The sequence below is a fragment of the Trichechus manatus genome, unplaced genomic scaffold, assembly GCF_000243295.1.
Source record: "Trichechus manatus latirostris isolate Lorelei unplaced genomic scaffold, TriManLat1.0 scaffold00030, whole genome shotgun sequence".
Lineage (NCBI taxonomy): Eukaryota > Metazoa > Chordata > Mammalia > Sirenia > Trichechidae > Trichechus > Trichechus manatus.
In genome coordinates this window covers 22,675,815-22,698,181 of record NW_004443966.1, presented here as the reverse complement: position 1 = coordinate 22,698,181, position 22,367 = coordinate 22,675,815, and the positions used below count along the sequence as shown (strand labels likewise).

At 47.8% G+C, this 22,367-nt stretch overlaps 1 protein-coding gene across 1 annotated transcript in view; it reads left to right on the top strand.

Annotated features, from left to right (window-relative positions):
- The window catches only part of TMEM266 (transmembrane protein 266), a 104,454-nt gene that overhangs the window by 30,263 nt on the left and 51,824 nt on the right, over nt 1-22,367 (top strand). The window contains exons 3-4 of the mRNA XM_012555044.2: nt 15,870-16,024; nt 19,214-19,287. Of these exons, the coding sequence (XP_012410498.2) occupies nt 15,870-16,024; nt 19,214-19,287 (229 nt within the window). The remainder of the gene's footprint in view (nt 1-15,869; nt 16,025-19,213; nt 19,288-22,367) is intronic.

Here is a 22,367-nt window from a genome sequence, read left to right as displayed (position 1 = left end):
TATTACTGTTAGCCAGTGGAACGGGGGGGATGGATATCGGGGAACCACCCAACACCCAATATACACACATTCTTGGGAGAGCCAAGTCTCCATTCATAGCTTTCCATCCAGAATTAGTTCTTAATTTCCTTCAGCCTTTCTAGTCACTCTTTGTTTGGAAAATGTGAAGGAACACGTCTGCCTTCTTAGAATATTTCTTCAGTACCCCATCATCTTGATTCTCTCACTCCAGTGAAGTTTGTGCTCTGTCCATAGTCCATGTGGATAATGCTGGGGGCTTTTTGCTTTCATGTGACCATAGCCTCTTCTGCCTCGTTCTCATTCTTTGGCATTGGACATCACCCATTCAATGACGGAAGAGTGAGGTGCAGAACCGCTTCTCAGTGAACAAACCATCCACCTTTGGAAGAGGGGCATTGAGTTTGTAGGAGGCTAACTCATGGTGTGGAGTCCCTGGGTGGTGCAAACAGTTAATGTACTTGGCTGCTAACTAAAAGGTTGGAGGTTCGAGCCCACTGATGGGTGCCTTGGAAGAAAGGCCTGGCAGTCTACTTCTGAAAAATCAGCCATTGAAACCCTGTGGAGCACAGTTCTACTGTAACACACATGAGGTCACCACGAGTCAGGGTCGACTTGATGATAACCAGTTACTGGTGGTAACTCATGGCACAGAATGAAGTTCTACCTTCTCTTAACAAGCTACAGGACATTGAAGGCCTGTTGGTTTTCAGGGTCTGGGATAGACAAAGGAGTGCCTGGGTGGCACAGTCAGTTAAGTGCTCGACTACTAACGAAAAGGCTGACACTTCAAACCTACCCAGAGGTGCCTCGGAAGAAAGGCCTGGTGATCTGCTTCCAACCTCCTATGGAGTGCAGCTGTACTCTGCACACATGGGGTTGCCATGAGTTGGACTTGATAGCAAATGGGTTTTTTGGGGGGAGGGGTAGACAAGAGGCCGTAAAAGAAGATTCAGAGAAGCCCAGAGTCCACCCTAGAGAGGCTCACAGGCAAGCAAGAGAAATGATGATGCCACCATGTGTGTTGAGGAAGGCAGTGCAAAGTAGTTTATAAATGAGGCTCTGTGGTCACATAAGGAGATAATGTTCCCCATCTTTCTTTTTTTTAAATTCTTTTATTTTTTCCCACACAAAAATTTATACATACGTAGTTATGTGACTCTAATTGCTACTGTGACAGCACACTCGTCCTTTCCACCCCTGATTCCCCGTGTCCATTCAACCAGCTCCTAACCCTCTCTGTCTTCCCATCTCACCTCCGGACAGAAGGTGCCCGTTTAGTCTCTTGTATCTACTTGAGCTAAGAGGCACACTCCTCATGAGTATCACTTTATGTCCCACTGTCCAGTCCAATCCCTGTCTGAAGAGTTGGCCTTGGAAATTGTTTTAGTTCTGGGCTGATACCCATCTTTCTTGTGAAAGAGGGTACGTACAAACATGGTCATAGGTGAGCAGGTGGGGCACTCTTTGTCAAAAATACAAATAAAGTAAGAAATGAAAGATATTCAGTATTTAGTAAGGTAATTATTTCTATTTTATGCTTCTAAAAGCTCCAACAGAAGAGGTTAGGACCAGCCTCCTAAAGAGGAAAAACTTGGAGGAAGGCTGGGTCTCAGATCGACAGAAAGGGACGTTGTTACTTAGAGATGGCGCCGGTGGCACGTTTCTGCTGGAACTTCGCTGTCAGAGAAAGAAAACATAGTGGAGGCATAGGGATGTTTTTTTAGATGTCAGACTGGGAAAAAAAAAGACAAATCCAATACAGCAACATGGTTAAGTAAGGACGAAAATAATTTTAGTTATGCCAGCAAACAAAGGCTTGGGGCAAAGAGAAGGGAGGGAAGGGACCTACTGAGCCCTAGCCTAAAATATTCTTCTCTGTTCCGTATTGTCTAGCTCAAGGACCACCTCCTCTGGAAAGCCTTCTGCCCCCCACCCCACTCCAGGCTAGGGCCGCCCGTCAGTGTACCCATAGGCCTTTGCCCACCCCTCTCACCGACGTGGGACACTGGGCTCTACTTGTCTGTTTACAGCCCGTCTCCAGTACTGGACCAGGTACTGGAGTCAGATCCTTTGAGCCTGGAACAGAGGTGTTGATTAAATGAAGGAATGAGTGAGTGAACTGGAGGGCATGTGTTAAGATTAGGGTAAGAAGAGAAGATGAGAGCAGTGGTGGTTCAGTGGTAGAATTCCTGCCTTCTGTGTGAGAGACCTGGGTTCAATTCCTGGCCAGTGCACCTCATGCACAGCCACCACCCATCTGCCAATAGAGGCTTTCGTGTTGCTATGATGCTGAACAGGTTTCATCAGAGCTTCCAGACTAAGATGGACTAGGAAGAAAGGCCTGGTGATCCCAGCGAAAACCCTATGGATCACAACGATCCAATCCACAGCCAACCATGGGGATGGTGCGGGACCTGGCAGCATTTTGTTCCATTGTGCATGGAGTTTCCGTGAGTCAGGGGCCAACTTGACAGCAGCCAACAAGAAGAGAGGGAAAGACCAAGTCCGTCTGGGGAGAATTGGGGGCAGGCCCCCAGACCTATGTGAGGTCAGGGGAGAGCCACAAGGGAGAGACCAGGCTTCTCATGCCCCAGAACTCAAGGACATAGCCTGTGGCTGTCCCACCTTTGAACATCCCTGCTAATTCCACAGCCCTGCCACGAAGTTATCCTGAAAGAAATAGATCAGATATGCCTTTAGAACAAGCCAAGTTCACTTAGTATGATTTTAGCATCCTTTTAGAAGAAGGTAAAGTCTTGGAGTTCAGGATTCAAAGGCAGATTCATCCATGCCACAACCCTGCAAATGCAAAATCCAGGAGTTCTGCCTCATGTCGTCGTGGTTTTTAACATGATTTTTCCCAAGGGAAAAAAAAGGAGCTTCATAAGTCCACTTTCTTGATGCAGATGAGTTTTGCCTATAATAAAACACTGCTCCTTCCCCTGGTGTACCAGCTGTCCCTGGACCCTAAGCTGACCCTGTTACCAGCAGCCCTTTTTTATGCGCTTAGTAGACTCAGGCTTCCAGGAGGGCTGTTAATGCCCCCAAAACAGGGAATAAAGGTTTAACTCAGATCAAAAAACTTTTCTTGGTAACCACAGGGTAGTCTTTTCCCCATAGTCCAGGAACTGCAGAGATTGCTTCACTGATTAAGAAGACAATAAATTCTGATATATTATTTCTCAGCAGAATATCCACCTGTTAACCCCTCTTACTTTCCACAATGGATCCCCACCTACTCACAAAGCGTTGTTGGGTGTGTGATCACAGGCGATCACTAGGTGGCGGCAGAGCGCCTCAGACCACCTGGGGGGAGTGGGGGCACTGAGAGCGCTTCATGGTGTGAGAGAGGCAAGTTTAAATTTAAGGCTGGAGCCCCCTAAGGAAAGTGAACTGGATTTATGGCATCTGGGGATGGGGTGGAGGTCCCCAGACATCTGCGGAGGCACCTGAAATCTGGACTTCGGCAAAATGGAAGAAGGGGGAATATGGCAGACTCAGAATTTGCCCAGCCAGAGCCTCAGAACCCAGAGAGCTGGACAGGGGAGAAATGGGGTGTGCATGAAAATTTTAGCCAACCTGGGTAAGCAGCTGACCTCTGGGCAGCCTCAGTTTCTAACCCTCAAGGTGGATGCCACAGGAGCTAGCTGCCAACAAAGCCCAGCACAAAGGAGATTCTCAGACTGTGACCAATTCCCAGAACTAAGGATGCTCGAGATTGGATGGAGCCTGCCTTCTCCCCAAGTGAGGCTTGAACCTCTCACCAAGGAGTGGGACAGCCACTCCCTGACAACATCCGACCTATGTGGCAGCCCTTCAGAGGTCTGGGGAAATGCCCTGGGTCCTCCCCAAGGAGAGGCAGCCAGCCCATGGTGTGTGTCGGCCACTGTGCCCCCAGAGGGCAGTGTTGTGACTGCCCAGGTTGGGTGAGAACTCCCACCTCCTAGCCCTGAGCTCTGCCACCACACCCTGCCGTCTTCCCTGGAGTTGACATCTCCGCGGATGCAACAAATCTGAGATTCTGGGACAAGCGAATGTCAGACTCAGGTGACCCCAGCTGCTCCCAGCCCTTCTCCTTCCCTCTTCCCCAAGGTGGTGGGGTTAACCTTTAGCTCTGATTGCAGAACTGAAGCTGCCTGTGTGGAAAATTCAGTTTAGTTTCCCAAAGGGCTGGGCGGCTCACCTCTCCCCTCCACCATGAGAGTTCTGTTACATCAGGTGTGTTGATGTGCTCATATTTCTGGGTCTGTGTGTGCTGCTGTGGCTTGCCTCTTGGAATGGGGTACCGGGAGCAAAGGGGAGGCTTGACAAAGCTTTTCCTGTTGGTGAGAAAGGAGCCCTACCACCCTTTTCTGTTATTTAATAGAAGAGTCCCCTGCGGGTGTTGGAAGGAGTTCCTGAGTGACGCCAACAGTTAAGCACTTGGCTTCTAGCTGAAAGGTTGGTGGTTCAAATCCACCCAGAGATGCCTTGGAAGAAAGACCTGGCAATTTGCTGCCAAAAGTTCACAGCCATGAAAACCCTATGGGGCACAATTCTACTCTGAAGCACACAGGCTCACCATGAGTGGGAATGGACTGGATGGGAATGGTTTTTTATGTCTGGTTTGGTGGGCATTGGGTTGGTGGTCCTAACAGGTCAGCATTCTATGTCTCTTGGTAGAATCTGCAAATGTGAGCACATCTCCCTCTCCTGGGAGGTCTGCTTTTTTCTCCCTTTGTTTGTTTTGCTTTTCAGAGTGGTCTAGGACTGGGAGCTCAATGCGTAGTCAGAGTTCAATACAGTGCCTGGCATTTAGTGGGCTAGTAATAGCTGTGTGGAATCCCTGGGTGGGACAAACGGTTAATGCGCTAAGTTTGGAGGTTTGAGTCCACCCAGAGGTACCGTGGAAGAAAGGCCTGGTGATCTACTTCAGAAAAATCAGCCATTGAAAACCCTATGGAGCACAGACCTACTCTGACACACATGGGGTCAACAGCAACTGCTAATAACTGTGTGCAGAATGGAATGACTGTTGAAACTCCCCATTTATTTAGGTAACTAATTCCCTTCCTAATGCCCACGTACCTCATCATAGTCGACACGTATGGTAGCTATGTCATAAGCACTGTGTTATGGGCTTTACATATGTTACTTTAAATATTTTTACTCTTCCCAACAACCCTGCAAAGGCAGACATTTCCTGTCCCCATTTGGGGGATTAGGACAAAAAGGCTCAAAGACTGCACTCAGTTCAGTCAAAGGTGGGCTACGATTTGGAGACACCAGTTGGCACCAAAGCCCAACTAGATGGAAAGTCTGGCTTTCCCCACAGTGCCAACAGAGAAGAAAAGTTCCCGGAACTGCCTTTTACAACAATTATATGAGTTAACATTTGTAAATGTTCCTGGTGCATAATAAGTGCCTTTTAAGTGTTTGTTAAATCAAGAAAAATAATGCCCAGGTGATGCCAGAAACTAGATTTAAGTCAACCTCCAGGAGCCCTGGTGGTGCGGTAGTTAAGTACTGGCTGCTAACCGAAAGGTCAATGATTGGAACCCATCAGCCACTCGGTGGTAGAAAAAGACTTGGCATCTGCTCCGGTAAAGATTAAACCAAAAAAATCTACTGCTGCCCAGTCTATTCCAACTCATAGCAACTCTATAGGGCAGAGTAGAACAGCCCCATAGGGTTTCCGAGGCTGTAAATCTTTACGGGAGCAGACTGCTGCATCTTTCTCCCACAGAGCTGGTGCGATCCGCCAACCTTTCAGTTAGCAGCCTAGCGCATAACCACTGTGCCACCAGGGTTACCCATCCCTCCCAGCCATGGCCCAATTGCACAATGGACCCCTGGGGGAGAGAGACCAGTCCCCACAGGAGCAAACAGCTTTTGCCTTCCTGGAGCCACACAGCTCTGCTTCACCTTTCAAAACGGGGCTGTTTCAGCGCCAGGCTTGGGAGTGGTGCCTGACGGAGCAGTAACCTGGACCCACCTCCTTCCGGGCCACCCCATGGCCTTCTCTCACATGAAGGATCCATCGGAAATTTGCCAGACCTCATTTTAATATTCTAGAAGTTATGTTCTCAAACTTTTATCCAAATGCCTAAGAATATAAAGCAGAAGCAGCAAAGCTACCCAGTCTCCCCTCCTGCCCCAGGATTTCTCTGAGGCCTCAGGAGTGACTGGTGGACCCTCATGTAGAACACCCGCCCACCTGCCAGGAAATGCCATCTGGTTGTTGGTATTTACAGACTTTGGCAGCCTGAGCCAGCCCCCCTGGGATGGTTCACTGTTTCTGCACCAGGTTATGAAATTGGGAGGCGCCTGCCCTCTGGTGGCGATGCCGGGGATAACCTAAGAACCAGTTCAAGGGCATTGAAGGGCTAGATGCTGAAGAGATGGAAGGGAAGTACTTTCTCTAATTAAAGAATCAATGCTAATTTCCCTTTTGGCCCATTAATCACCTTGAGTCATTATTTAACCACTCAGGAATCTTTTGAAACTGGACACATTCTATTTTGCTGCTAAAATACAGCCTCCTAGGAATGTCTGTGTCATTTGTATTTCTGAGGAAATTTTATTAACTGCAGTGGTTAAGAGCTATGGCTGCTAACGAAGAGGTTGGCAGTTTGAACCCACCAGTCGCTCCTTGGAAACCCTATGGGGCAGTTCTGCTCTGTCTTACAGGGTCGCTATGAGTTGGAATCAACTCGACGGCAACAGGTTGGTCGGTCAGTCGGTCGTGAGATTCCCAAACCAGGTCAAGGAGAAAGGTTGATGCTGTAGTCCCCTGCCCTCTAGGCCTCTGTTCCGGAGCCCTGGCATCCAAGGTCCTACAGCAGTGGCATAGCTCTGCCCCTATCTCTGCCCTTCAGGAAGGAGCTCGGAGCCCAGCACCATAGTCTGCTTGGACTTGGGTTTCAGCCTGAGGTCTGTGGGTAAGGAAAGAAGCCCTTGGTTCCCCATAGTCCCCCATACAGAAGGCTGCCACCTTCTTCCCAAGTCTGTGCGCCCCTCCCCTAGACAGCCTGCCTGCTCCATTTCCTCAACACTGGGTGCAGCCCCTACCCCCACCCCTGATCCTCCTAGGGGCTTGGCACCTGCTTGCCTTGCCTGCTCCCAAACTTCTCCTACCATGCCCTGTCTACTTTCTAGGATACTTGTCACCTCTTGCTAAACCACACACAGCAGTGGTGCTCACCCAAATCACCTGGGGATCTCCTTGAAACACAGAGTAATTCAGTGGGTATAGGGGAAGGCTAGGAGTGTATTTCTAACAAGCTCCCAGGTGATAATGATGCTGCTGGTCCACCAGCTCCTCTGAATAACAAAGACTTAGGGGAGTGGTTCTCAATCTTGGCTGCACGTTGGAATTACCTGGGGAGATTTTAAAAAATACTGAGGTGTGGCCTGGGCATCTGAATTTTTAAGAGCTCTCTTTATGGTTCTAGAATGCAACCAGGGTTGAGAATTCCTGGCCTGGATACAGAAGGCCACCTCCCCACAAGCCTCCCTATTTTGCTCCCCCAAGGGAGTCACTAGTCACTGTATCCCCTGGATACCATCTGTCCTTGATAGGTAGTCTTCCTTCTGTCAGCTTCAGTTGAGTCCATCCCCCTGTGTGTTGCCCTGGGGTCCATGGGTGGTGCCTTTTACATAGAGTGTGATGCAAATGGCACTCCCTGAGGCTGTGCCTCAAGGCGTCCTGCAGGAACTCACTCCCCAGCTGGGGCCCCAGGAGGCATGGGGCATGGTTGCACATGCACCATCAACCAGTTACCATCGAGTTGACTAACTCATGGCGACACCATGTGTGTCAGAGTACAACAGTGCTCCATAGAGTTTTCAATGGCTGATTTTTTGCAAGTAGATCACTAGGCCTTTCCTCCGAGGTGCTTCTGGGTAGACTCGAAACACCAACCTTTAGGTTAGCATCTGAATGAATAATTTCTTTTAGAAGGATCAGTACAAAGCTGGTTCCTATGAGGCAGAAGTTAAAGATGTCCCATATGTCTAATTTTTCCTAACTGCTATACCACTCCATCATCTCTAACATCAAGTACTCCTCGTCCCCTCAGTATTCTTCCTCCCATCTTTGGGTTCTGTAATTTGCTGCAGAGTCTCACAGAACTCATGAACTGTCAAGGAAATGGCTCACGTGGTTGTGGGGATTCGCAAGTCCCAAATTCGTGGGTCAGGCACCAGGCTGGAGTCTTCTCCTGACTCATGCAGTTGCAGGGGCTGACAAACCCAAATTGGCAGGTCAGATGACAGGCTGCTGGCTCACAAGGCTGTATAAGCTGGAGAATCAGGTCAGATGATAGGCTGCTGGCTCAAGTTCCAAGAACTGGAGGTCAGATGATAAAGAGCCGGATGCAGGATCCAGAGCAAGAGAGAGGTTTGCCAGAGCATTCATATATATATATTGGATGCAGACCATACCCTCAACGAAACTCCCCTTTCTTAAGCAAGGCAGTGCAAGGGTGTGACTTGAATAAGGGTGGTAGGGATGGTGACTTGGATAAGGGTGGTGACTTAAGTCATACCCTCTAGTAAGGCAGTGAATCAAGATACATCCCACCTTAATCCTGCCTCATTAACATAATAGACAATTCACTCCCAAATGGGACCATAAGCACAGGCATAGAGGCTAGGATTTACAACACATCACAAAATGGAGGATGATTATATCAGACCACAAAATGGAAGATGACTACATCATTACATAAATGCCAAACCACAGAAAATCATGGCCCAGCCAAGTTGACACATAACCTTAACCATCCCAGGTTCCATACACCTTATTTGCATTAGCAGCAAGCTGTCCAGTCCCCTTGGTGGACCACAAGCACCTTATTGGATAGTCCCACACAGTCATTGTGTGGGAGTCACAAAGACTATAGCTAAAAGAGCCATATTAAGTAATTCACTGCACCGCAGCAGCCGAGTGCATTAGCCCTTTGTACCACTCAGAGACTGCGCACATATCCCAAACCTGCCTTATTTAAATTGCCAGAGGCTATGGGAATGGAGCAAACGTGTCAACTTTTTTGCAGCTACTTTAGAAGCTGCTTTGGTTGCACTTCCAAGGCTGTGGAAACACCTGCAGCATCTGCCCTAAGTAGGTTTGGTAAGCTAACCACAACTGAAGGGGAAGCCCTGTCCTCTTACACAGCCCAGCTCTGGGCCCCTGTCCTTCTCATGTACATTGTGTTCCAGGTATTTCCAGGGCCAAATAGACTCTTACCATGAACAGTCCCTGTTTACTGTACACTCTCCCCAGATATCCTCAGGCCGCACTCCCTCACTGCTTTCAACTTTCTCAGATGTCACTTTCACGGTGGGGCCTACTCTGACCAGCTTATTTAAAATTTCCACTCACCTGTCACCACACCGCCCACTCCTAATTCCCCTACCAGCTCCTTTTTTTTCTCTCCAAAGTACTTAACCATCTTGTAGCCTACCACATAATTTACTATTTTAGTATATTCACTGACTCTCTCTGCACTAGAACATAACCTGCCCAAGGGCAGGGATTTTATTCTGCTCGCTCACAGTGCCTACCTAGCATGTGGTGGGTGTCCATAAATATTGTTGAATGGATTCCACAGAGACTGTGGCCCAAGCCCTGCCCAACCTTTTTCTTATCTTGGGCGGCTACCTGAGGGCATTTGTCAAACAACTCTAGGAAACTGCCCCTTCCCAGAATCTACCTTGAGGGCTGAAGGCCAGCACCCAAGCTTAGTCACGGACAGTCTACCTGTGCCAGCAGGCATGCACACACACGTGCACACATGAGCACACATGCTTGTGCACACACATGAGACGTGCCTGCACACATAGGCACACACAAACACACATGCTCTCGCATGCACACAGGCTGTTAAAAACCTACATGCACAGAGAAACACCAGACATTAGTATAACAGAATATATTTATTGTGAGTAGATACGATTCGAACCGGGCAGTGTCAAACTGAAAGCATCAGGAAGGTGCTCTAAAGAGGGGGCAGTGAAAACAGATTATATAGGTGCATCTGGGCAGGATAGTCTCCTGAAGGTCATTTGAATTCCTTTCATGTTGGTTTGTCAGGAGATAGAGTCAGAGCACATGCAGGACTTCAGGGTCAGTCAGTTGTAAAAACAGAGTCATTAAGGACATGCCATGTATCCTAAAACACAGCTTCCAGTCAGACCCTGGAGTTCTGCTTTTTGAAACTGACTGCACATAGATAATCCTCCAAAAGAGCCCAATGCCTAAGGCAAAATGGTCTCCACTAAGCTGCTTACTAGGCTATTGTTTGACCTGAAGGTGACTCCAGGAAAACCATTTACTTAAAGGCTCAAGGTTCAAAAGGACACCTAAGGGCAAATGGTCTGGGTAGGTCATCCCAACTCCATGGACCCAGAAATCTGGATTCCAGGAGAATTAAAACAGTTTCTCAAGGTATATGCACACATGCACACTTCCCTTGTTCTAGAACTCTCCATGCTTTATTCACCACCACAGACATGTCTGATGACCAGTGAAGCTCACACGTCTGCTACATTCCCATAGCGCTAGCATAAATAAATGAGGCAGGCTTGGGATATGTGTAGTTGTCCATAACCAGCTGCTTCCCTCCGGCTCAAGAAAGGACAACAGAGTGTGCTTTCTGTGAGAGGCGTAACCTTGAACCCTCTTTCAGTAACACCCAACTCTTTCATGCACTTTCTTGTTCTGTTATTCAGAACAAGTCATTTGTGATACACCTCACCACCATTAAGACACAACAATGCCTTTCCCTTAGAATAAGGCTACTTTGAGCATTTTATCCCTCTGCACCCTCTCACCCTCCTGCTCCCTACCCCACCCCATGAGGAAGAGAGGTCATGTCACAGATGAGAACAGAGGTGTGAGAACACAGGTGTTCATTCACAGTTTGCCAATCATCATTTTTAAAAAGTCATTAGAAATTCGTCGAGGGCACCAGCACACCTAACATGTTTCCTCACCCAGAAAGCTGCTCAGTTCTGGTTGCCCCCTCTCGAAGATGGCCCTTTAACATCTAGATTAATTCCATAAAAATCCCATCCTCTAGAGCAGCAGTGCCCAACAGAAATGTAATGTGAACTACATAAGTAATTTTAAATTTTCTAGTAGCCACATTAAAAAAGTTTAAAGAAATAAATTAATTTTAATATCTTATTTAACCCGATATATCCAAAATATTATCATTTTAACATATAATTGATTAACAACTTGTTGAGGTGTTTTACATTCTTTTTTCTTTGCTAAGACTTCAGAATCCAGTGTGTATTTATACTTACAGCACATCTCGTTTCAGAATACAGTAGCCGCATTTCAAGTGCTCAGTAGCCACATGTGGCTACCATATTGGACAGTTCAGCTCTCGAGACCCTACAGGCCAGGCCTTCCAGAAAGGTAGCAGTGACTTTCACAGTGAAAGATCATGTCACAGGTTTGGGGAGCATTTATTTTTAGAAAATAATAATAATAAAATAAAAAATCAATATCCATTTGCTTTTGGCCTCATAAACAGTTTTACACACTGGAGGTATTCTGGTTGAAGTGCTGTGAAGGGTCCTGCCCTTTTTGCCCACCTGTCCTCGGACTGTGGGAGGCCAAGGTTGAGCCCAGAACCCAGCTGGCCACACTGGGCCCCTAACACCTGCTCCTGGGAGGCAAGGGCAGAGGGATCCAAGGACAGGGAAGGTGGCAACCCAGGAGCATGAGTGCACGTGCCTTGGCTGCATCCAGCCCACCCTTCTTGGGCCTGAGCTTCCTCAAGTTCAGAGGAGTAGCAAGTTTATGCAGCTCTGGCTGGAGAGCGGACTAGTAACCTCCTCACAACCTGCTGATCCCGCCTACTGCTTCCTCTGCTCAGTATTGTCAGTGGCACCAACAAATCCATCACCCATCCCATCCCTAAATTCTTCAGTATGTATTTCCTAAAGTACGCAAGGGCAATCGCTTACATAAAACCAAAAATCAAAACAAAACCAGTTGCCATTGAGTTGATTCTGACTCATAGTGACCCTGTGTATGTCAGAGCAAAACTACGCTCCATAGTGTTTTCAATGGCTGAGTTTTTAGAAGTAGATGAGTAGGCCTTTCTCCCGAGGCACTTCTGGGTGGACTCGAACCTCCAAACCTTTCATTTAGCAGCTGAGCACATTAACTGTTTGCACCACCCAGAGACTCCAATCTCATATGTGACCATAGTATAATTGCCAAAATCAAGAAGTTAACATTGATATAGTACTATATTGATACTATATATATGATGTACTATATATTTTTAACTTTATTTATAACTTTATTAATATATAATATTTATTTATAACTTAATATATAAAGTACTATATATTTTTAACTTTCAGACCTTATTTAAATCTAGCCAGTTGTCCCACTAATATTCTTTATAGCAAAAGAAAACAATTCAAATTTAAATATTTAAATTTAAAGTGTAGACTCATGGATTCTTATTTTATCCTGTGGGTTATAATCTGTTACTATCATTATTTATTTTGATACTCAAATTGCCCCAAGTTTGGTCAGTGGAAGCTCCTTCAGGCTGGCTCCTTTGTTCTTTTGACATGCCGCCAGCATTCACTGAGCACTTCCCTACTTTCTGGCATAGACAGATGTCACAGGCTCATCTTATACCTGCCCAGCACCAGCTTTGGAATCGGCCATTTCTCCAAGGAGCACTGATTCCTTTTAGCAGAGAATGGTATTTAGAAACCAAGATCTGGACATCAGGTGTGCTTATTACTACCAGGGTGTCACTACTTCTAGGCTATATCTATTTCTCTGTCTCTCCATATTTATATTTGTAACCATAAATTTATACTGATATCTCCAATTCCACTCCACCACCACCACCAGGTTCCTTCTAGCCTTCCCCCTTTCAAATTTGTGACTTCCTTCTCTGACAGCGAGAAACCTAGCTCCATGCTGATTTTTTTTTTTTTTTTTTTAATATAGGCCTTGTTGCATGGATTGCCTCTTCCTTGCAGCCCTTCAGCTAGCTTGGGGCAGTACCTGGTTCTGGCCAAGCAAGTACACTAGAACATTTCTGATGCTGAGGCCAAAAGCTACCATGAGCTGGTTTTATCCTGACCTGTTACCCCTAATTGCCTTTTCTGCTTCCAGGTTCTGCACCTCCCATACGTGGTACTTTCACAAAATACACTTTTGAGGATAATGATTTAAGTGAGGCCTGAATTACAACCAGGCTTCTCAGCCCAGCAGTCATTCAACTTCCAGACCATCCCCTGCCTGGTTTCTGAATCCTGTTGTCCACCCGCTCCTCTACCCAGATCTTCCCTGAGGCTGAGGAGCACTCTGATTCAGGGCCAGGCCAGCTATTTGCTGACTTCTGACTACAGGTGACTCCAGACACCTTCCAGCATCTCTTTACCTTGCTACAAGTCCCCAGACTTAGCCACCCATCTTTGCATCTACAGATTCCCAATAACCAGCCCTTGGTCTGGTTAGATTTTTCTAACAAAAAATAAAATTAAATAAAAAAATTAATCACCATTTTAATGTTTTAAACAGCAACATAAAAGGAATTTTCCATCTCGTGGAGGTGGGCCAGGATTTGAGTCTTCTGCTTAAAGGGAAATGAATACACAGAAATACTGTGACTTGAAGAAACAAATGGCTTCTTTCATTCCCTTCTCCCCTGAGACTCTCCGTTTGGGGTAGAAAGAGCAATTCCCTTAGGGGCACACCCCACTCTAACTGGATGCACAAAATATGGAAGTGAACAGATGCCCCACCTCCCCCCACCGCCTGCATTGGCCATGCAGGCAAGAGACTTCCTGCTCCCCCCTCAAATGTGATGCCACCCCAGGCAAAGAACCTTCCAGCTGCCCTTTTTATTTATAGCTGCAGGAAGGCACATGGCTTAAATTCCAAATGACAATCAAATGACATCAGTTTTAGGAGCCACAGACAATCCCACTGGGTTTTAGGTAGGATGTAGAGCTAGAGTCTAGTCTCCTTGGGGACCTTGAAGAGGCTGTGCTCAAAGCCGGGGGTGGGGGTGTTAACAGGCAAAGTGAAGGGCAAAGAAGAGAAAACAGAACTCCCAGAGGATACCAACTGGATACCATAGCCTAGCCAAGTTGACACATAAAGTTAGCCATCCGAAGGAGGATAGGGCCCAGAGTGGTGACGTACTTTTGTGCATGGTCCCAGGGCATCTGAAGGCAGAGCCATAAATAAGGACTCCCCAGCTAGTGCTGTGTTCTACTTCAAGATGCCTAATTCTTCCTCAGCAAGGGAGGGCAAGAAGTTCTAGGTCATAACTAAACTACCAAGTCGATGAGGTTTGACTTCAGCATCCCCAGTCCTATACTCCCCACCCCCCTTAAAGGTACTGCTCTTTCTAGGGCTCTTGTTTTCCTGAGGAGAATAGATCAAGTGCCCTAAGGGGCCCACCCAACTCTGATATTCTGAGTCTCTTCCCCATTTCCAAGCCTACTCATCTCTGCTGTGAATGTTCAAAATCATCTCGTCAAGGATTTCCCAAAAGGTGGTCCATGGGACACCAGTCTTACCATGTGCTTTGTGGCAAAAGAGTGCTGTGGTCCAGTGAGTTTGGGAAACACTGACACTGTAATCCCTTTTGGGGCATGATAATGTATATTGAAAACACTCAGATATCCTAAAGAGAAAAATATCAATTTAACTTTGACCTAAATTTCATAAAACTTAGTCAACTATGGAAACTTTGTATCAAACAACAACTATTAACATTCTGTGGAATTAGAGTTCCATACAACCTACTTTGAGAAAAGTATCTAATCCATGGAAAATTCATTCAGTTATTCATTATTTATTAATTCATGGAGCATTTATTAAAGGCATGTTAAGGGTCTACTAAATGTCACAGACTGTTAGATTCTGAAACTATAGAAATATATTATTATGTAGTATAATATATACGTATAATATTATATAATGTGTAATAATAACAGCTAATTTTCATGCAGCACTTACCATATAACCAGGCTTTCTACTAACATTTGTGATCTGCTTCAGTCTTTACAACAAGCCTATGAGATATGGGGTTTTATACACATTTTAAAGATGAGTCTGAAGCACAGAGAGATGCTATGAGTTGCCAAGGTTAGAATACAAACCCAGGGCCATCTCTTTTTATATATATAAATAGTTTATTTTATTTTTTTTGTTGTTGGGAATATTCACAGTAGAACATATACCAACTCAACGGTTTCTACATGTACAGTTCAGTGACATTAATTACATTCTTGGAGTTGTGCAACTATTTTCACCTTCCTTTTCCAAGTTGTTCCTCCCCCATTAACATAAACTCACTGCCCCCTAAGTTTCCTATCTAATCTTTCAAGTTGCTGTTGTCAATTTGATCCCATATAGATAGATCTTAAAAGAACACAATGCTCAAGGCAGATATTCTTTACTAGTTAAGGTAAACTATTGTTTGGTTTTAAGAACCCTTTAAGGAATATCTTTGGTTTAAGGTTTAAAGAATGTTTTGGGGCAATAGTTTCAGGGGTTCGTCTAGCCTCCATAGCTCCAGAAAGTCTGGATTCCATGAGAATTTGAAAATCTGTTCTGCATTTTCTCCCTTTTGATCAGGATTCCCCAGGGCTATCTCTTAATGAGATATATTTGCTCTTTATGATTATACCAAGTGACCTCTTGAATCAGATCATGTTTCCTCATGAAGCAGAGCTGAGTAGAACCTGCGAGCAGTGATGCTGGTTGGTTTGAGAACAGGGCTCAAACTCTGGCCAGGATCTCTACCTCCTCTGTTGTCATCTCTTTCCACTCTCAACCCCTCTTCTCCCGACTTTTGTCCCCACAGGTCTAACTGGCTGAAGCCGTGCTGTGGGAAGAGAGCAGCCGTGTGGCAGGTATTTTTGCTCAGTGCAAGTCTCAACAGTTTCCTGGTAGCCTGTGTAATATTGGTGGTGATTCTCCTGACTCTGGAACTTCTAATAGATATAAAGCTTCTCCAGTGTGAGTAGCAAGAGAGATACCTATGCAAATACATATGATGTCAATATTCAAATGTGCGTCTGCATCCATCAGGGGTCCCCAACCAGCAGATTGTGATCTATGGGGGATCTTAAGGTCTTATCCCCAGCTCGATGCCGCTGCCAAACCACTGGCCCTATGACCCATGGGATTACCACTGGGGAGGAAATGCATCTGGCAGCTTCTCTCTCTGTCACCCCAGCATCACGTTGCCCCTCTCCACCCAATGTGGAGTCTTCCTTCCTGTCATTCCATGATCAGAAACTGATGTGATAAAAAATGTTGGGGACCCCTGTATGTGTTTTTTATTGTTCCATTTGGAATTTTCCAGGTTGGAATTCTCTGTAGTTTCAAGAGTTCCCATTTGTGACTGATAAGGACAGCAACCACAATGATGATGATGATTCCTTGAATTTTTATCTAGCCATAAGTTAGTGACCTTATTTATATATATCATGATTGTTTTTAAAGTACTTTTAACCTTAATGACAACCCTATAAGATGGGCAATACTGATATTATCCCATTTTATAGACAAGGAAAGTTAGACTCGGAGAAGTTAGACAACTTGCCTGAGGTAAGAGGTGTTGGAGCTGGGACTTCAACCACCCAGATCATTTAATAGCTTAGCCAGTTTTCTTTCCACCATAGTTCCTCTTGGAGTTCACCCTAGTTTCTCATTTATAGGAGCCTCTCTGTCCTTCTGGATGTCCTGAGACAACATGGCTGTCAAAGGGGAGAGCCTGCTTCCTCCCCCATCCTCGCAGAACCCTGTCTGGTGCACAAAGGGGAGGGAGGCCAAGGGTCCTGACTCTTGGCTTTGGATGAGTGAGTGGTTTCTGGATAGAGCTCCTGGTTCACTGTATTTCCCTGATTCTGAAGGTTGATGCCTTCAAGTGCAGATAAAAAAGAGGTAAAATGATTGGCCTGAGAAAGATTTCCTTTCTTGCCAATGGCAAAATCTAGGCCTATGGATCCAGCCACCCCAAACCCACACAGGCATCCTGGGGCTTGTTTTTTCAAATGCCCCCAGTTCCTTTACTGGATCCTCTGTACTAAGTCCCATTAGCCTTCTCTGCTCTCTAAGAGAGGATGACAGTGAGCACAGAATTGCTTTTGTCTGATAAGCTTAGTTGGGTTTTATGTAGCTGATGGCCCCTTGGTTCCAATGAAAGTATCTTCCAGCATAAAGTGACCGGCGCTGGTTTTACACTCAACCTGTCTTCAATTAAACCATGTTGTATACTTTCCCTCCCGCTCATCCATACTGTCTGCTTTTTATGAGATGTAACCATAACAGAGCCTTTCTTCCCCTATGGTGGATTGCACTCAGGGCCCTTGGCTGCTCAGGTTGTGACAAGGCATTGAGTAGAACTGAGAACCCAGCAGACAGTGGAATTTTGCTTAAAATTAAGTATCCAGGAGATTGATTTTGGTGGGAGATCCAATAGCAGCTCATAAAAGGCATCTTAAATTCCATAAAACGCACTATCAAAGATTTATTGCTCTTCTAAAGCAAACCGTAAAAAAAGGCACAGGAATTCATTTGAGAAATAATGGGGAGAGATTTTGTTTTCAGAATCATCTGGAGGTCTTTTCAGAGTCACTCAGTTCTCAGCCTCTTGGTTCCCACTGGTATTCACATGGCCTGGCCCGACAAGAATCCACAAGTATCTCCAAGGCTCATCTTCTAGGGGTCATCTTGGCCCAAAGCCAGGGCACCCCAATGTCTCCCACCTGGAACCTGGTATTGCAGCCTTCTTCCCCTCTCATATGTTCCAGGACCTAATTTTTACCTACCTTTAGGGCTCGCAGATCCTAGAGCACTGGGAGAGACTGTAGGTTTGTCTCTGTGAAGTCAGCCCTCTCCCTAAAGGTGCTGGGTACTTTCCTTTGGCCCCCAGGGAATTCTGAGCAGCATGTCAAGCAGGCCTGACTGGAGCCCAACAGGGAGGCAAAGCATGCATGTCCTCAGCAGCATTGGTGTACCTTGCTCCCTGCCTCAGCTCTGCTCGCCTGCCCCAGGATGCCCACGAGTGTCTCTGTTAGGCCTACCCTCTGGGGAGTCCCTGGGTTGTACAAATGATTAATGTGTTCAGCTGGTAACTGAAATTTGGAGGTTCAGTCCACCTAGAGGCTCCTTGGAAGAAAGGCCTGGCATCTACTTCTGAAAAATCAGCCACTGAAAACCCCATGGAGTACAGTTCTACTGTGACACACATGGGGTCACCATGAGCCAGAATCAACTCTGTAGCAACTGGTTTTTTCCCTGGGGAGCATCCCCTTCCACCCTCTCTCCATCAAAACTCACCTGACCCTTGACTTGGGCCCAGTACACTACTTTTTACCTCCCAAGCTGATAAGCTATGCCATGCTAGAGTTTTGAAGGCTGGTCATGGGTTCCTGGAGTTTAACAAGGGCCTTCAGGAGATAACGCCTTAACTCTACGGATCAACTGGCGGAGGGTAGAGTGAGCTCTCTCAGTGACTGATGGCTCTTCCCATCTACACACGGGCAAGTGAGCAACTCAGAAGTTTTCCAGAGCACCAGCCTCCTTGCCCTGCCACTGTCAAGAAACTGATGCCCCAGCCGTCCTAGCTCCATCCTCCAGTCCTTGCTCTAGCTTCTCTCCAAAATGCAGTGGCTGACACCACCACCTCTGCCACTCAGAGATGAAAAGTCAAAGCAATCTTTCCTGAAGCCCCAGTAGCAGTGCTCAGAGCTTTGGTGGTGAGCAGTGGGTGTGGGTTTCTGAAAGATTATCTAGACTTGGCTTGAAGCTGCCTCCCCATCTCTGAAAGCACAGGTGGCTTCCCGAGCCCCATGTAGAGGGTACCTGTCTTGGAGTAAGGCTACTGCAAAAGACCACCAAGGCTGATGGGATGAGTAGGAACTTAGAGAGGCAGCCTGTGTGGCAGAAGGAGGCAGCCCCCGGGGATGGTGAAAAGCAGAAAAGCCTTGATTGTCGGCCCCCAAACCTGCCACCACCTCCATCACAGTCCCCACCTAAAGCTGCCCTTGATGTTCTCAGACCTGATTTCAACTAGATCTCATGTTCATGCAAGAAGGCCCCAGGCTCCCAGAGTTCTGCCTCCATGCTACGAAGCCCCCTCTGTTGATGCACCTAATTCCTTGCTCCTGAACTGGGCCTTTATTTTTGGGTTTGTTGCAGTTTCCAGTGCGTTCCAGTTTGCCAGCGTAATTCACTGGATCAGTCTGGTCATCCTCTCTGTGTTCTTCTCAGAGGTAGGTAAAGACTTGGGCCCTGTAACACCCGCTTTGGGGAAGCTCCTGTACTGGGGAAACCAAGCTTTGCTTCTCTAAACATTTACTGGTGTCAGGCTCTCTGCAAGCCCTCAAGGCTGCAAACAGGGAGACAAAATACAGGGAGCTGGGTTCTGGGGTAGGAGCTAGCAAAGGGAGGAACTATGGGTGCATGAAGGAGCACTGCTTACCCAGCCAGGGAGGCTTGGCCAGAGCAGGCCACCCATGCAGGTGAGCAGGTGACCCCTGCAGGTGAGCAGGCAAAGGGTGGGCAGTGACATTTGTGAAGATGAGACTGAGCGTGGCGTAATTGCAGGAGAGCAAGTGGCTCGTGTGGCCAGTAGGGAGCAGGCAGGAGGCAAGGCTGAAGCCCTGGGAAGCCTGGAAGTGGGGAGAGCAGATGGGATGCTGGAGTTGTGATCCTGAGTGTGCTATCTCCTGACGCTCAGGCTGAGGCATGCAGAGGGCAGAGAGGATTGAGTCACAGGCCTGGGCAGTGGACTTGACCTGTGTTCTGCAAGGGGGCATGGGGTCTGGCTAGGCCAAGAGATGTGCTCCCCTACCTGCCCCACTCCCATGAACAAAGGTGCATGCACCTGGGGTAGTAGAATCAGGGAGCCATGGATGCCCCCTTAGTCTTGCTAGAGTCAATTGATAAAGATGAAGTCCCTGTGTATCTCTAATGTGTGAGGTAAGAGGAGAAAGGCTGACTTGAGGCTCTGGGGGACTAGGTGTTAGCGCGGGAGTGAAATGGCCCTAGTGTGGGTACTGAACAGTTTGGGGAGAGCAGGATCTGGTTTTACACAGGGATGAGTGACACTTCTTTGGCTGTAGCAATGACACCGTGGCCTGTGTCTCAGGGACATCAACCAGGGGTGGCTGCAGGCAGGGCCTTCTGGGGCAGCTGTACCCTGACGCCCAGAAGGCTGAGCTTTATCCCACAGGCAGTGGGGACCATTGAAGGACCCTGAACGTGAGAGCTTGTGCGGAAAACCAGTTCTTCCTAGCAGAGCAGAGAAAAAGAAGCCTGGGTGGCACAAGCGGTTTGTGATCAGCTGCGAATCTAAAGGTTGGTGGTTTGAACCCACCCAGCGGCTCTGTGGAAGAAAGGCCTGGTGAACTGCCTTCATAAAGATTATAGCCGAGAAAACCCTCTGTAACTCATGGGCTGGCCATGAGTTGGGGGCCGACTTAATGGCAGCTAACAGCAACAACCTAACAGAGCCGAGGACTGGCCCAAGTCAGCTGACCACTGTCACACCCCACCCATCGGTCACTTCCCCCACTACCACAGGTACACACTTCCCCACACAGAGCCCCAGTGAGGCCTTTCGGGATGGTTCCGCGGACACAGGGAGAAAGACAGAAACGAGTAAGACGGAGTCTGCGAGAGGACACACAGCTCACAGCACCGGCACAGGTAGACAGCGTTGCTACACTGGGGGCACCGAAAGCTCTGGGTCCCCGCACACAGTGGGGCTTGCAGGGAGGAAGGGTGCCCTGGGGACAGGAGCACAGAGGCAGAGAATGCTTGGTGTGATCAGGGACCCCAAGGAGTCAGGAATCAGGAATCCCAGCCACCTCTTCCGGGCCAGCTCTGGCCCTGTCTCCTGGCTCTGGCCTCCATCTCTCCCGCTAAGTATCAGGGGAGGGCTGGGCCTCTGGCCTTGAGTCTAGAATCCTGAGTCTGGGTGTGGGTCGTGGTGGGGCTGAGCAGCAGACGTTCCAAGCACAGAATGTTCTCTTCCTCAGGCCTGATTCCTGCAGCCCATGGAGATGGCCAGAGAGCTTGGGCCTGAGGCTCGGACTGGGGGCACATCCCAACACACCCCCTCCCTTACCTTGCCCTGAGCAGCTCACTGAGACCACCGTCCTGGAGGTGCCTCAGCCCCCCAAAATCAGAGCACCTGCTCCCTAGCTTGCCACCCCCTTGAGGGTCCCACCGTCCTGGCTCCCACGTCTCTGGGCGTTGGGATTCCCTCCCACAGACGCATGGGCTGCGGCCAGATGTCTCCTTGATGCAAACCCTGGGGAATGTGCCATGTGTCTGTGACTGCCAACAAAAATGTTTAATCAGTTGCTGCAGTTCTTCCCATCTATCCCCCTGCTTTGGTTTTATTGGCTTTTGCAGAATTTATTACCCAGCGTTAATTTGGCATTCCCTTCCTGTCATTGCCGGAGACAAGCCACCTGAAACAGACAAGCCCCTGTGCACAGGAATCGCAGCCTCAGAGCCCCCCTCCCAGCCCCTAAACCGGGAAAGGGATGGGGCTTCCTGCAGGCTCAGGGGGAGAGCTGGGTCAGCAGGGGCCGGGGAGAATGACTGGTTCCCTTACATTGGACCTTACTAAAGATGGCATTGGTTGGGTGGAGCCGGCAACAGAGACTAGGGAGTGGTCCAGGCCTGCATAGCAGCCCACCAAAAATGCTATGAAACAAAAAACAACCAAATCAGTTGCCATAGAGTTGATTCCGTCTCATGGCGAACCCATATGTTTCAGAGTAGAACTGTGCATAGAGTTTTCAATGGTTGTGACCTTTCAGAAGTAGATCGCCAGGCCTTCCTTCAGATCCACCAGCTTTTCAGTTAGTAGCCAAGCACTTAACCATTTGTGCCACTCAGAGACTCCAGAAATGCCGATAGTAGTGCCTTGTTGAAAGTACTGCACAGACTAGGACGGCAGCCTGGAGTTACGTGACCGTTCTGGCCGAAACTGGGCCCAGGGCTCTCGACTCCTGATCTAGTCTCTCCCCTCTGTGTCCCTGTGCGGCCCTGTCACCCTGGAATCTAGGGGAAAGACCAGGGCCAGGGCCAGGCACTGAGAAACTGAAGGTCTGCCCCAGCAGTACCTCTGAACCACAGGTCCAGGACTCGTTGTCCTCTCTGCTTGGCTGGGGAGAAATAAAATGTCACCCCTGAATGTCCCCCCTCCAGGTCCCAGGGCCGTGGGTGCGGGCCGAGGGTGGCGAGTCACTCTGAGCTGTCTGGGGTTAGCAAGTGGGTGATATTTCACAGTCACATTCCAGGAAGATCTGGCCCTGCCTCCCTCCCGATGCCATGG